At 28.2% G+C, this 15,717-nt stretch overlaps 2 protein-coding genes and 1 long non-coding RNA gene across 6 annotated transcripts; 1 reads left to right on the top strand and 2 right to left on the bottom strand.

The window, feature by feature from the left end:
• Positions 1 to 5,969: 5,969 nt before the first annotated feature.
• LOC108000520 (uncharacterized) lies at positions 5,970 to 9,898 on the bottom strand. 3 transcript variants are annotated; one of them, XR_009833053.1, is made up of 4 exons: positions 9,447 to 9,898; positions 8,640 to 9,140; positions 8,420 to 8,554; positions 5,970 to 8,322 (listed from the first exon to the last, which is right to left on the bottom strand). It is a non-coding gene; the product is annotated as an uncharacterized LOC108000520 (long non-coding RNA). The 3 variants fall into 3 exon arrangements; XR_009833052.1 differs by having other exon boundaries at positions 8,743 to 9,140; positions 9,447 to 9,894; XR_009833051.1 differs by having other exon boundaries at positions 8,420 to 9,140; positions 9,447 to 9,895.
• A 980-nt stretch (positions 9,899 to 10,878) lies between these two features.
• LOC108000435 (NADH dehydrogenase [ubiquinone] 1 beta subcomplex subunit 2, mitochondrial) lies at positions 10,879 to 12,772 on the top strand. 2 transcript variants are annotated; one of them, XM_062086453.1, is made up of 4 exons: positions 10,879 to 11,019; positions 11,716 to 11,926; positions 12,203 to 12,323; positions 12,505 to 12,772. In XM_062086453.1, exons 2-4 carry the CDS (start codon positions 11,832 to 11,834, stop codon positions 12,574 to 12,576), a joined length of 288 nt encoding a protein of 95 aa, XP_061942437.1. In that variant the 5' UTR covers positions 10,879 to 11,019; positions 11,716 to 11,831; the 3' UTR covers positions 12,577 to 12,772. The 2 variants fall into 2 exon arrangements, with proteins under 2 accessions (XP_061942437.1, XP_016916235.1); XM_017060746.3 differs by lacking the exon at positions 10,879 to 11,019 and having other exon boundaries at positions 11,652 to 11,926.
• A 7-nt stretch (positions 12,773 to 12,779) lies between these two features.
• Positions 12,780 to 15,334, bottom strand: LOC108000434 (aldehyde dehydrogenase 1A1). Its single transcript, XM_062086451.1, has 10 exons — positions 15,236 to 15,334; positions 14,943 to 15,047; positions 14,731 to 14,832; positions 14,476 to 14,641; positions 14,100 to 14,404; positions 13,915 to 14,017; positions 13,533 to 13,831; positions 13,247 to 13,455; positions 13,083 to 13,157; positions 12,780 to 13,002 (listed from the first exon to the last, which is right to left on the bottom strand). Exons 1-10 carry the CDS (start codon positions 15,272 to 15,274, stop codon positions 12,936 to 12,938), a joined length of 1,470 nt encoding a protein of 489 aa, XP_061942435.1. The 5' UTR covers positions 15,275 to 15,334; the 3' UTR covers positions 12,780 to 12,935.
• Positions 15,335 to 15,717: the final 383 nt, after the last annotated feature.

Genomic DNA, 15,717 nt, shown 5'->3' with positions numbered 1-15,717 from the left:
CTTCGAAAAAATGGACCGCCTCGGTCCCCGTCGCCATTTTCTCGAAAGGCTATCCGGTTCCTCTCGGCGAGGAATCGGCGCTCGCTTTGAAAATTTAATCCCTTCTACGGTCCTGAAAACGCCCATAGCGGCCGCTGGTTGGAGAGAGAGAATACCCGGTGCACCGCGGTTGGTATCTGGTCCCGAGGAGATACGAAACGCCCATGGTGTTTCATGGTGAGCGGCGTAAGGCCAAGATCCTAAATCACATTTGACTGTGGTAATAGGATTGCTTGGAAAGGCTGAAACCCCTCCAGAGGAATGAAATCCATCTGATAGTAAATCTACCTCTTCCCCAGCCCACCTCGGCCCGTGCTTTTTCTCTTTTTTAAACCTCTTACGGATTCAACGCGCATTCCTCGCTTCTGGAATGCCTGGATGCTGGACCAAGTCGCGCCCCAGCTTCGAGATTCGAGAGGAAAGCATTTTTTCAATGCCCGACGTTTGCTCCTTATTGTTGAGAGAATCGTTGCTGTAGTAAAATTAATTTTACGCACAGTCGGGGAAGAGATGAAAATTGATTCGACAGATCTGGATACGTCTTGATACGCGTTGATCCGTGAATGGCAATTTTATATGGATGTAAAAGAAGAATACAGATACGAAGAATACGAAGTCGAACGCAAAAATTATCCGCACAACAAAGCTGTGCACGAGAGAATCTCTTCCTTTTATTTTTTTCCCTTTTAAATTTTATCGTTTCGTTATGTTTTTCATTATTATTGTTATCATTAATTATTCATTAAATTTTCGAAACAAAATTATCTTCGATTTGAAGACAAAGAGAAAAGTGAAATCTTCGAGTTCTTTGAGGATCCTTTTTTTCCTAACTCGTGAAATCCTTCTATACCGACAGGAAGTGAAAACAGGATGGAATGTAGGCCAGCAGGTCAGTTTTTTCCTTAACGAAATAACAAACGATACCGAGCAAGATGTTTCTCGAGGAAATCGGCCCTTTGACAAAGAAAAAAAAGAAACTTGCGCAATATGCTGTGAAGAAAAAACAGTTTTCCTTTTCTTGAAACCCTTCCTAAGAAAACTGACGTACATTTAAATAACGTCTACGTGATCTGTTACAAATCTGACCAGTTTCTTTTTAAACGATTAACGCGCCACGTTATATCCATGATTCCCGTCTACTTAAATCTAATATCCACTTTTTCAAATTTCTTTTCTTGGAAAGAAGAATGCGGAATTTTAAATGATAAAGATATCTATACCCGTTTTAGATAGATAAAAATTTAATTAAGAATAAAAAACGACGAAGAAAATGAAATTTTAATCCGAAGAAATAAATATAAAGAAAATAGAGAGAGGTTAGATATAAAGTATTAAAAATATTTATACATTTATCGGAAAAATTAAACGAGATATTATAATGAAGAAAGTGAAATTTTAACCTGAAGAAGCAGACAACAAGAATGGAGAATACTATTCACGTATAGCGATAAGAAAACAAGAACAAGAAAAATCTGAAGGAAACAAAGAAGACATTCACCTCATGTGTCGGATATGTTGGTTCGCGCGACCCATAGCGTCTCGTTTCACGTGTTAATAAATAGCCGGGTTATTACCGGCAAGCTAATTCCTCAGTCACTCTCTTCATTTAACGAAGCCAATTATGAGAGACATAAATGTAAGCACTTAATAGTTGTATACACAATCGCACGCGCGTGCAAAATTCCGCTTTTGAACAAGAGGAGCATCGTTTTGATCTACTTCCGTCACGGTACTTCGTTATTTCCATGTAAAAGTAGTTACATAATTTCCTGCCATTAAATTACATTTCTTGATATTCACAAAAAATTCAAGAAGATAGTACCCGGCGTAATATAAAAAAATAATATTCTTAATTTTTGTTTACCATTATAATTTAATTCATTAATATTCGTTGAAAAATGCAAAAGTTTTTTTTTAGTCGCAAATTTTTGCCACTCACTTTATTTTATCGTTACTTGTCGTAGAGCAAAACAATACTATTCGATGATATATCACGTAAATAATAATCGTAATAAGATTCTTACGTAAAAATTTTTTTATAGTTTTAGTCCAAATGTAAAAATGTTTAGATCGTATGTAATTCTAGATAATAAATATCTATCCATATGTGAGATTTTTTACATAAAAATCTTTGATTTTTGTCCAGATCGTACGTAGATTATCACATTAGAAAATGTCACTTTCGATTCTAATTCTATAATAAAATAATATTAAACTCACGAAAAAGACGCAAGATGCCAACTCTCAAAGAAGATTTCTCCAAACGTCGGGAAGAAATTGACGCCATAGCGAGTGGATCGTCCCGGCAGATTCAAAATGATCCAATACTGTTTGCGTATCATTCATTCGACACTCCCGAGCACGACTGAAACCACAGCCAAGCGTGATGGTTCACAGTTAAGCAAGTGCTCCGCTTAATTGCCACCATGATACTTTTATTGTACGTTAATTCCGTGATTGTCGTTACGAAATCAATTTGCCACGATACTTGAGGCCTCGTAAAGTTATTTAACGTGTATTATAAAAACAAGCGTGCTCACGTGGTCTCCCTATTGCGACGCGGCCGTTCTCTTCGTTGATTTCCAACCCCGACGTCGTAAACCTCCACACGTATTGACTTGTTTCGTTCTTCTCCACGATTTCAAGTGTGTTTCGATGGATAATGGCTGCGTATAATCCGATGTATTTTCGTTGCGGAACGAACTTCGTTTTTGGAAGCCGTTGTGATATTAACAGAGAGAAAATAATTATTGCTTATTAATGAACACTGCATGAATGACTTTTCAAACTTTTGAATCAAGAATAACTTTAACAACACAGCAAACTCATCGCTCGATGATGAAAAATAACTCTCGGAAATTTATTCTCGAATATATTCATATTACAAACGTTCTCTGTATATAATAAAACTTGTCTCGAAATATATTTCGCGACTAATGATTGAATCAAATTGAAATGAATCTCGTGACGTAACATATATATGTGTGTGTGTGTGTGTGTGTGTGTGTGTGTATCTATTTAGTTTATATTATATTATATAAAAAAGAGGTTAGAGATTAAGAATTATCTAATTATTAGCGAGAGTCACGTCTCATCGTTATAAATTGAGATATTTAAAAAATTGATGATAAATTTCCAATCATTTAACTATCGGAACACAATGTTTCTAACCATTGCATTTATTATTAATGAACAAAGTCTATTCGATAATCCATGCAAGAAGAAGGAAGGATACGTTATGACATTTATATGGTCACAATAATACACTGACAATAACAACAGGTGTCGCGATTAGTCACATTTCACACATAACTAAGTATATCTAACAATATCCTACTCTGTACATAGATTTAGAATATTTCGAAACTTACAAAAATCTTAACATGAGTGTTCAATTCATAGAAATTGAATAAAATCTATGGACAAAGGTATAATGGGCAAAGAAAAAAAAAAAAAAGGTTAGGAAAAAAATACCTCGATAATCCATCGCAAACAACTAGCGTATTCGATACGAAGCATCCACTGCTTAAGACATCACTTCACCCAGCACACCGAGAGGCATTCATTTGCCTTTTTTCAAAGATCACGCGATGGAACGGTGAAACGCAATGCAGTTACACGTATTGCCCGCGAGGAACTGATCATTTGCAACGGCTACGAATCGTTCGTGGTCCGAGGGCCGTCGCCGGTTATTTGTACGACGAATTAACACGGGCCGCAAACAAACACGCGGTACAGCTTTAAAAGCACCGTCGCCAGTACCTTTCGGTCAAGCCTTAGCTGCTTGCCTTGCTGCCTTTTTTTCCATACACGACTTCCCGGAGTGAAAACAACGCTCGTGAAATTCGTCGAACGAGGAAAAGCAAACATTCTGACCATTCTGTGACTTGGAATGTGACGTTTCGTTACACGGAACATTGGTAAATATCTTGTATACACTATGAGACATTTAGTCATTTATATCTTGAAAAATGATTCTTTTTATTTTTCGTTTAGTGATTAAATTAATTGGTTATATCGTGTTTTATTTGTATCAATTAATGTAAATTGATTAGTTATGTTTATATACTTTCATTTGTATCGATATAAGGTTAGAATGGAACAGAGTAATAATTATCAATGTATTGATAATCGTTAATTTTAAAATTCTTCAGGAATTCACAAATATAATAGATGTGTAAGATCTTACTTGATAGATAATAAAATTCGAAAATAAAATGCAATAAATATTATGTCCATTGAATCGTAATTAAGTAAGTATTCGAAACTATTATTAACTGACAACTTTCAAATATCTTCGAAAGATTCTGAAGAATTCTATAGTGGATAACGTAGGTAACAGACTTGTCAGACTTATATATCTGCCCTCTTACAGCACTTTTTTGAACCTTTTTCTCCGTGATGTGATACAGACAGTTGATAATACAGATTTCTAATATCATTTATTACACTTTATACACCAAGTATAACGATAATAATAATAGATCTATAATGATATATAGATATATTTCTGTATATAAATTATAGAAATATAATATAGTATATAGTAGAAATATAGAAATAAGTTAAATAACGCATCGTGATACATGCATCTAACGATATTTTTAAAATAATTTATTTTTAAATTTCAAATAAAATACATATATATATATATATATATATATGTATATATATATATATATATATATATATATATATGTATATAATTATCTTCTGTCTAATTTCTTTAATAAATAATTAATTTAATTTCTATTATTAATCCGACAACAAGTGACAAAAATGAACAACTTTTTACACTTGAAATGTTAAATATTTTTAAATTGTGAAATAGATGAATAAAAAAAATTAAGAATTTAATAAGAAAAATTATTACAACTTTAGGCAATTTTTTTATAACAAAGTTATATTAAGTATTAAGCTCTCAGAACACATTGTTCAAGCTCATCCAAAGAAAAGCTGTAAAATTCGCCAAGGGTTGGCAGTTATTACCATCCATAAAATTTTACGAACTGAAAATATTAAACTCACTCGAATGTGTTCGCGCAAACCCTTTGGCTTTTTTTCGACGCATTAAAAAAATTGCTTGACATTTCCTGAAATTAAAAGAATATAAGTTAATTGCAATAATTCATATTGCAACATAAATACAAAATAAATAAATATGAAATACATTAAATTTTTTTTAAACATAAAATAATTAGAAATAATATTTCATTACATGTATAAGATTCTTGTACATACAAGGCTCATAAAATAATACAAATAATATGGAAAAAAAAAATCAGAAATAACAATAACAGCTTTTTAACAAACAAAATGGAGAAAACCGCGATCACGATGTAAACTAATCTCCGTTAGTGTTGTGTTTATGATTTTCTTGTGGGTTTGTCGAATACACTGGGATACCACTAGATTTATGAAGCGATGATTGATGGCCGGCTGGACAACCATGTTCTTAGACGAGTGAAAGTAATTGCCTTGGCAACATCTCTAAACTTGATTACCGCAGTCGCGAGCCATTAAAGCGCGAAAAAAATTCAATGGCAGACGTACTTTAAATTTACAACGAATATAATTTGTATCAAAGTTGTAAAAGTTATTATATTTTATTATATTTGAAATTATTTTTCAAATTTTTTATCACACAAAATCCGTGGAAAAAATTGTAATGCATTATAAATTTTAAAGAAGCATAAAATGATGATGGAGGAAACAGAATTTTTTGTTGTTACAGTTAAAATTTTCTAAGAATAGAACATAATTTTGTTAAATATAATTAAAATTTATTTCAAGTGAAATATTCACCGTATGTGGTTTATTAACATTAGTTTCATAAAATTACTAGGATTACTATAAGCAAAATTATAATTCTTGCCTATTATTGGATAAGAAATTTCTATCGCTCTATAGTTTAATACATTTCTCATTAATTAATTTTTAAAAGAATTTTATTTTTTATTACACATATTACAATTTCATAAAGGAGATGAAAATTTACAATTATTTTGACACTTAGGATTTCATTTATTTCTTTCTTTATTAAAATATCTTTCCTTTCTTTTTCCCTTTTTTTCTTTTTTCCCCCAGAAATATTATCTTAATAGAAAAATTATTATACCCACTACGTCGCTGCGCAATGATCTCATCTTACGAAACAAAGTCAAAAAACGTTCTTTTTTACCTCAATTTTATCCAGAAACTCCAACGTACGAAGATAATAAGAACACGCTTGTTCTCGATTTCGTCCATATTCTTCAGCAATTAAAATTACTTTATTTCGATCATTAATAATCTTTATTAATAAACAAATAATTATTTTTAGATAGCTCGTCAGATTATTTGAACAGCCGTGGATTTCGATTGCTGAAAAGGAGAAATTTTACGATTGCACGTATGACGATTGGTGTTTCGTGAAGAACAATGAACGTTAATTTTATCGGCCCTCCGGACGGATTGGTTGAACCAACTGACGATTCAGCAGCTGTTACCTCATCGGTAGCGTGCAACCGCCGCCACCCTGACGCTTTTAGGGGAGACATATTGGCGGACGTTACTGCTCGAGAAGAAGAGAGCTCTGCGATCGTTTCCAAGGGAACGGAAGATATTAACGGTGTTAAAGGAGACCGTTATAAACTACTCTACGTTCCAACCTTGCTCTCATCCTCCCCCCTCCCTCATTTTCATTTTAATTTCCTTTGGAGAATGGTGACGACTCGTCGAATCGAAAATGGATGGTAATTGTGCAAGAAAGTACGATTTAGAAAAAATAGTATGGTTTTATATTTTAATCTGACTGCACGTATAAATAATTTGGGAAAGTTAAATCGGAGAAAATGAGTATTCACGTGAATTTAATTTATGAATGTAATTATCTTATTTCATCTTGAGATGAATTATATATATTTTTCGAATATTCGAATATTTTTGGAAATTTTGAAGTTTTCGATATTTTTTTTTTCTTCTCCCTGGTTTTCCTCTCGACAGCTGCATCTTTTCTTCGACAATTTTTTGAAAATAATACATACATGGGTGCAATAAAGGCATAACTCTTGGCCCATTCATCTGAAATCCTTTCGTTTCGAAGGAATTCCACGTCTTGATACTCTACCTCCTCTACCTACTCCTCTGCGTTATATCTTAAAAACTTTTAGCCACGGTTTCGCCTTCGTTTTATTGCCTTTTTTAACCTTTTTTCTCTCTCTCTCTCTCTTTCTCTCTCCAGGCTTCGTTTTCGTCCTCGATTCTTTCCGCTACCAGTTTGCTTCGATTCCGTGATTCAGTTGGACGCGTGTTGTGTTAACATTTATCCACGCTTATCCTGGTAAATACTCGTATTTTTATAGCGGATATCGTGTGTGATTAAAGTGTCGAGATCGAGTTATCATAAATACAAATGGAGGGAAATAAGTGAAAGATTATTTTCTGATAATAACAAATATAAGTTGTGTTTAATATTTAAATAAATAATCTCTCGTTTCTCCATTTTTTGACACGGATCGAACGATATGCATCTTTACGTTTTCCAATTTTTCTGTTTTCTTTCAAATCACGAATTATGTGTTTTAGAAATTATTTAAACATTCTTCCTCCGAGGAAACTTCGCCATTTCGGGGTGGAAATTATCGAATTTTCCATCCTCTCACGCCTCTGGACCAACATGGCTGCTCGCGTATCCATGGTTACACCCTCTGCGATATAACCCTTGATGAAACGCTCACACTGGGAATAGAAGGGGCGGTACGAAAAGAGGGTGAAACTATCGCGAAGGGTGTGCTCGAGATGACGAAGGAAGGTCGACGTTACGCGGAAAGCCTTTCATCCTTCACGTCGGCCATTAAAAGAAAAAGAAAAACTTATGTTTGTTAATTTATCCGGGAGACGAGAGATGAGGCGAGCTGTCAAAAATTAATTTTAACAAATAAGAATGAAAATTTGACGAAAAGAGAATTGTTCATCCTTGAATTGATACGAAAATTTAATTCTGTAAATTGTGTAAATTGTTCTCGATTTTATGAATTGATTAGTTTCTAATTTGCAGTAGAAATCGTAGAATAGTAAATACAATCGAGGATGATTTCATAAGAAGAAACGTAGAAAAAGATGTACTTGATAAAGAAAAGAAGTAATTTACTTTAGATAAAAAAAGAAAAGATTGTAGAAATTCATTTGATGATTGTAACAAGAGATATATAATTTCATATTTATTCTCCAATTATTTTTCTTTATCTCTTTTGCTCGTTTTTTGGCTCTGTAATGTTGTTTCTCTTTGACATCATTGGAAAACTAGAAAAGAAAAAATGAAATAAAAGCTTAACATCGTCATGATGAATGACTGATTCGTGAAATTCGTTTCGATTATACATTCTATATGATGTAATACCTTCTTTTGACAATAAATTATCACAAGAGCACGAATGTATGATATGTTGATTAAAAATAAGTTGGACTAATGTTTGTAACAATTCGAAAATTTGTGTAAAAATTATTTAGCAAAATTGTTGCCTTATATAACGTTCTGCAAAAAAGTTCGTAAATATATGAATTCTTGAAATGAGAATTACAATGAAATATTTATATTTTTCAAATCTAATATTCGTCACATTTTTTTTTTCGACGATAAAATATTTCGATGTTCATCCAAAAAGTCAATATTCGTCACTTTTACTAATTAATCTATTAATTAAAAATATAGTTTTAACATACTTGAAATTTTTTATCAATTATTCAAAGTTGTTGTGTATTCTCAATTCTTTTAATTCTTTATTTTTTCAGAATCTAATTAAAATGAAAAAAAATTTCCCATTTCATATAAATGACAAATTACTTTATCCTTTAGATCAATAAATATTATTGTTAGAACTGTAACCTGAATTTACTTATCAAGTTCTTTATTTCTAATTGTCAATTTTTTTAATACATTAACAATTATAATTTTACGATTTCGCGATATTATTCGTGATATAAAAGAATATTTCGAGGCTTATATAGTTCTTTTGTTGCTAATTTTTTAAAATTTAAAATAATATCATTTATTTTATCAGAATTAATATTATTGTATCTCTCTTCAATTTCTCCCAATATTGAAACTGATATAATTCGACCTGCAAAAGATATTAAATTCTTTAATCATTTAGAATCTATTTAGAATCAAACAACGAAAATTTAAAAAAAAAAGGTTATTCCAAGTTCAATAACTTGAAAAAAAGAATCATATAAAAAATTTTAAATAATTATTGTAAAGAAAGGACTTTCAATTTACAAATATATTATAGATTCAATTATTTAAAATTAAGTTAAAATTATTCAGCATCTTTACAGCTTAAAGATTTTTCAAATTTTTAATGAAAAGAAAGTATCTATTTTTCTATTTTCTATATTATGTAAAAACATTTTTCAAAAAAACGAACCCAATTTCTGAAAACAGAGATTTAAAATTAATTCAAGCTGATTACTGTATTTTTTTTTTTTTTTTACAAAGTTACAACGGTGTAAAATATAACCTCACTTATGTTCTTCACTCTTCGTCGTCTCATTCATGATATTTATTTGAATTTACAAATACGATTTCTCTTTCTATCGTTCGATCATTTATTGCACTCTTATCCAAACAAATGAAGAAATACGTAATAAAATTTCTTCCACATTTAACAGTCTATACTGCAAATGGATCACCAGTGCGAATAGGTACCATTCCGACAGATAAAGGAAAAGACGAGTTCCCCTGTAGGCAGAAATTTGCAATACAATTCAAGTTTATTGGACGATAAAGAAAAAACAGCAAACGGCGCGTTTTTCAAATGATAAAAGCTACTGGGTGACTAAATAAAAATCCTCCAAAGTGGTATCGTAAAATGTTCTGTGAGCCCATCAACGAGTTATCAATAAATTCTGTTCTCTTTCTCGAGGAGAAGGCCTGTAAACACGGTCTATCGTCGCAATGATAAAATTATGAATCAACGATCGGTATGCCGTATCACATAATACACAATTCATTCTTGATATGAAATTTTTATTGCATAGGAATGAATAGAATAATAACAGTGAAAATAAAATTATTGTAATTTAGATATTAATATTCAACTTAATTTAAAAGTAATATTATTAATTATTAATTCGATTGAATTGATAATATAAATTAATTAAATATATAACGTATAATATAATAACATATAATAATCTATAGCTTGAAATTTTAAAATTATTATCTATTATTGTACCATTACGATTTAAATAATTAAAAAATATTAAATAATTGTTCTTACGAATATGTCATAATTAACATCCATCTCATTTCAATTTATATTCAATTTATAGTCATATAAAAGTAAAAATCTTAATATCCTCTTGACTTTTTAAAATTATTATCTATTATTGCAATATAATTTAAACAATTGAAAATATCGAATAATTGCTCTCACTAATATAATATATTTATTTGTTATAAAAATATAGTCAATACTTTTTTGAAATAATTTTTTACGGAAAACAAAAATATTAATAAATTATCTGCTATTTATTACTCCAATAAAACTTGTATAATTCGTTATAAATATGTACATAGATAATATTTTATACACAATTATTGTAACGAATCCATGAACTAAAAAGCTGGTTGCATTTCTTGTCAAGAGAAGATAGGTCGATTGGTCGATAGGTAATATAAAAGTTCTTATTAGGGCACACGTCGAGGAGAAGTTACGATACGAGGACCAATGACGTCTATTTCTTTAGGGGTTGCTACCGAGAACCAGATGGTTGATCGCAAATCGTAAACTTTCCGATAGACCAATGAGAATCATCCAACTGGGAGTCTACCCCCTCGTTGTTTGAAGCCCTCTCGTTTCAGACCGTAATGGCGAATATCTCACAGTTGATATGTTTGAACGACTTTCATCAGATGTTAAGTTGTCTTAAATTAATCTCGTAAAAAAAAAAACGAAAAGTCACGAAGGAAGACAGATGGAAGAAAATTCGTTACATGTAAATATAAAAAAATGTAACATTTTGCTTTTAATAAAATTATTCTGAAGAAATATGAAACATTAATTTACTTTTACGTATTGAAAATCTTGAAAAATAATTTGTATTGTTGAATTATTTTTTATTTAAATTATAATAACAATTTAAAATATAAAATAATTGAGAATAAAAAAAATTAAAAATTTTAAATTTCTTCGATTAAACGTAACTTTTTTTGTTTTAATCTTTATTTAGAGTAAATAAATTCGATTAATTCCAATACAAAATATATAATTTGTTTATATAAAATTTTATAATTAGAATTACAGTCGTTTTTTGACTTTCATACTTTTATATGCAAATGATAGTTATACATATATATATTATATAATAATATATAAATATTATATAATATAATAATAGTTATACATATATATATTTTTATATTAGATAAAAATAAACGAAATATGTCTATATAAAATACATATATTGGATTACATTCACTATACTGATATCAATTAATGTATAAATACGATTAATAATTCAAAATTATAAATGACAATCACAATAAAATAAAAGAAAATTACTTTATTTGAATAATCATCTATTAAATTATTTATGAAATTTATTTCAATTAATTATATATATTGATTATTATTAAAAAAATAATTATATATGTATTGCTAATGTTAATAATATTCATTTATGTATTTGCAGCAACGATTCATCAAAGTATATAATGTATCGATTGATCGATAGTTCTGTACTATTCATGATAGGGGTCGTTTCATTTATAATAAAAGTTGATTCAAGAGATCGTTTTGAGTTAAAAAATGTTGTTATCACGTAGTACGGCACTTTTAAAAAACGTACGTTATTTAAATGCAAAGAAACAGACTACAATAAATTTAAATCAAATTCGTACATGGTAAATATTTTTATATATTATATAACTTCTTTTTAGAAAGAGGTTAGGTTTGTACAGTACAAAAACTTTTTTATAAAGTTTTCTAAATTTTTCTTCTCATAAAAATACAAAAATATTCTTACATATATAAAAAATATTGTATAATTCATATGTACTGAATATAATATATTCAATCAAATGTATGATTCCATTATGAAAAAAATATCTCCAAAATATATCAATCTATTCTAATATCTATGAAAATTAATTATATTAAATTATGAAATATTTTATTAGTTTTTGTTATCGCTCAGCACCAAAACATGAAACATCATGGGTAATAGTATCTGAAATTTTGGGTGGAATAATGTGGTGGTGGATTTTTTGGAATTTTTGGCATGAATATAAGCATCTTATTGTAAGTATTTTACAATTATTGTCTATATATATATATATATATATTTCTAAAAAATATATATATATATATTTTTTAGAAATTTATTTTAAAATAGTTTATATTTTTAAAAATATAATTTTATTTTATATTCTATAATATATTGTGTATTTTATATTCAATTTATATATTTTTATGTATTCAGGGTCATTTTCCTGAATTATGTCCAGCAGATTGGACAGATGAAGAATTAGGAATTCCACCAGATGATGCTTAAATAGATTTTCTTGTGTATCAGAATCTTAATCTTGATCTTGAGAATTGTAATCTTGATATATATGTTAAAGATTTTATTGTATTTAATTTAAATATAAAATTACAACTAAAACTAATAGATGTACTAGTCAATTGATAATTTATCCATATTATATCTTTTTCCAATAAAGATATTTCTTGAATTATACAATTAAAAATTTGTACTTTTTGTTCATTATATTATTTTATTAACAATTTGATAAAAATATATATATATTGTACATGAAATTATAAGAATATATAATATAATAATTTTTTAAAATATAAATTTAACTTCATGCAATTAAATATAGATTATGATTGTATTTATATATGTTTTTTTTAATTACTTGATACTTTAATGGATATTGTTTTAGTTTCAAGATATTCCTTTAATCCTTCTGCACCACTAAAATAGAAAGAAAAACATTTTTATTAATTCTTTATACATTTCTTTATTATATAATAAATAAATAATAATAAACTTACAGTTCACGGCCTATTCCTGATTGTTTAAATCCACCAAATGGAGTTTGAGGTGTAATAGCATCATAACAATTTATCCTTCAAATAAGTTTTTTTATATAAATTTTCTTAAATTCTATATATATAGATATATATATAAAAAATATAAAATTTAAATTAAAATTTACCAAACACTTCCAGCCTCTACTGCTTGTGCGAATGTCAAAGCTTTATCAATATTTTTAGTAAGAACTCCGGCAGCAAGGCCATAATTTGTATTGTTTGCACGTTCAATAACTTCATCCATTGTTTCAAATTTTAAAATAGATTGAACAGGTCCAAATATTTCTTCTTTTGCAATTCTCATAGTATCAGTTACATTTGAAAAAACAGTTGGCTTAAATTAAATTAAAATAATTTTTTGAGAAATATTTAAATAATTTATTTAAAAAATATCGAATCAGGAAATTATACCTTAATGAAATAACCAACATTGCCATGACGTTCTCCCCCAGTTTCCAATACAGCTCCTTCTTCCTTTCCTGATTTAATTAAACCTAAGATCTTATTTAACATTTCTTCATCAATTTGGGGTCCTTGTTCAGTCTCAGAATTAAAAGGATCACCAACTTTTCTTTGTGATGCTAATTGTTTAGCATGATTAACAAACTGATCATAGATTTTAGCATGTACAAAAGTGCGTGAACCAGCGCAACAATTTTGTCCATGATTAGTAAATATTGCATTGAAAGCAATTTCAGCTGCTTCTTTAACTAGAAATTATTCTTATTAGTTTTTTTATTATAGATCAATATTTTAATATTTTAATATTTTAATAAATGTTTTATCAACATACTGTCAACATCATCAAAAATAACTAAAGGACTTTTACCACCCAATTCAAGAGAAACCCGTTTAAGATTACTTTTAGCAGAAGCTGCCATTATTAAATGACCAACCTATAAATATAAGATATAAAATGTTAATATAATTTTATTTATATGTATAAATATGAATAAATCAATATCATAAATTAAATACTTCTGTAGATCCTGTAAATGCAATTTTATTAACTTCTGGATGTTCAGCAATAGCAGCACCAGCTGTTGGACCATAACCAGTAATAACATTTATTACACCAGGTGGAAAACCAGCTTCTTTAGCAAGTGCTGCAGCATAAAGTGCACTTAAAGGAGTTTGTTCAGCTGGTTTCAAAACAATGGTACATCCAGTAGCTAAAGCAGGACCCCATTTCCATGCTAACATAAGAAAAGGATAATTCCAAGGAATAATTTGACCCACTACACCTATTGGTTCTTTACGGGTAAGTGAAATAAGTTTTCCATCTAAATAACAAATATTATTTATAAGTATTCATAAATATTTGTTAATTTTATTAAAAAAATATCAAACATACCTACTGGAATAGTATCTCCAAAGATTTTATCACACCATGCAGCATAGTAACGAATTGTTTCTATACTTGCTTCTATATCAAAAAGTGCATTTGAATATGTTTTTCCATTATCTAAAGTTTCAAGAGTTGCAATATATTCCATATCTCTTGCAATAAGATCTGCAAACTATATATATACAAATATTATAATAATTAAATAGAAAAATATAAAGATGAATTTCACAAATAAAAATATAAAATTATATATTGATATACCTTATTCATAAGATTTCCACGAATAGATGCATCCATGGTTCTCCATTTTGATTTTCTGCTAAATGCTTCTTTTGCAGCAGCAACTGCCTTATCTACATCTGCCTATAAAGCAAAACAAATATTTTAAATAATAATACAAAAAATTTTATGATATAATGTAAAATTTATAAAAATAAAATATAATGTAATATAATAAATATAAAAAAAAATACCTTATCACCTTCAGAAACTTCTGCAATAACAGTACCATTAGCTGGATTTATAGTAGAAAACTTTTTACCACTTACTGAATCCACAAAGTTATTATTAATAAATAACTGAAAATATATAATATTGCAAATGTAAATAATTATATATATACATTATTATTAACAGTGTTATAATTTTTTAATATAAACTTTTATTTTAGCCAAATTCATTTCAATATATTATAATATATATATATATTATATTATTATTATTATTATTATTATTATTATATTGAAATTAAAGAGTATATATTTACCTGAGTATATTTAATATCAATTTTACGATTCATCTTCATGAATGTAATGCCTTCAATAAACGAATGAATAAATGTCTAGCTATATATACTGAAACAACTCTTGATAAGATAAAATTTAATTATTTTATATCATTTATTTTTCCAATTTTTCAGTAATTTTTTAATTATATATCGCTTATTTTTATATAAATTAACTAAATGAAATATTTAAAAATACATATAAAAAATAATTTTATTTTGTAATAAAAATTTATATTTACATATTTTTGTTTTTAAATCTTCGTTTATCTCTTTATAATCTCTCTTGTAAATAAATACTTTTGTATTATATACTTTTAAAAAATTAATAAAAAGTTTAACGACTTGAATGAGGTTACACTAGCTATTTGAGATGCGATTTGAGAATAATTTGATGTAATCATATCTTGATTTGTATCATTATCTCATATAGATATATTTAACTGTGAAAAACATTTTTATAT

This window comes from Apis cerana, linkage group LG16 (assembly GCF_029169275.1).
Source record: "Apis cerana isolate GH-2021 linkage group LG16, AcerK_1.0, whole genome shotgun sequence".
NCBI lineage: Eukaryota > Metazoa > Arthropoda > Insecta > Hymenoptera > Apidae > Apis > Apis cerana.
Note: the sequence above shows the minus strand (reverse complement) of the source record. Positions and strands in the feature narration are given on the sequence as shown.

Bases quoted from the DNA above. Each gene is read 5' to 3' on its own strand.
- LOC108000435 (XM_062086453.1), top strand. From the start codon at position 11,832: ATGTTGTTATCACGTAGTACGGCACTTTTAAAAAACGTACGTTATTTA. The intron at 11,927-12,202 runs GTAAATATTTTT...ATATTTTATTAG, and splicing joins TTAAATCAAATTCGTACATG to TTTTTGTTATCGCTCAGCAC. The intron at 12,324-12,504 runs GTAAGTATTTTA...TTATGTATTCAG, and splicing joins ATGAATATAAGCATCTTATT to GGTCATTTTCCTGAATTATG.
- LOC108000434 (XM_062086451.1), bottom strand. From the start codon at position 15,274: ATGAAGATGAATCGTAAAATTGATATTAAATATACTCAG. The intron at 13,158-13,246 runs GTAAATTTTAAT...ACTTATTTGAAG, and splicing joins GTAGAGGCTGGAAGTGTTTG to GATAAATTGTTATGATGCTA. The intron at 13,003-13,082 runs GTAAGTTTATTA...TTTCTATTTTAG, and splicing joins TCAGGAATAGGCCGTGAACT to TGGTGCAGAAGGATTAAAGG.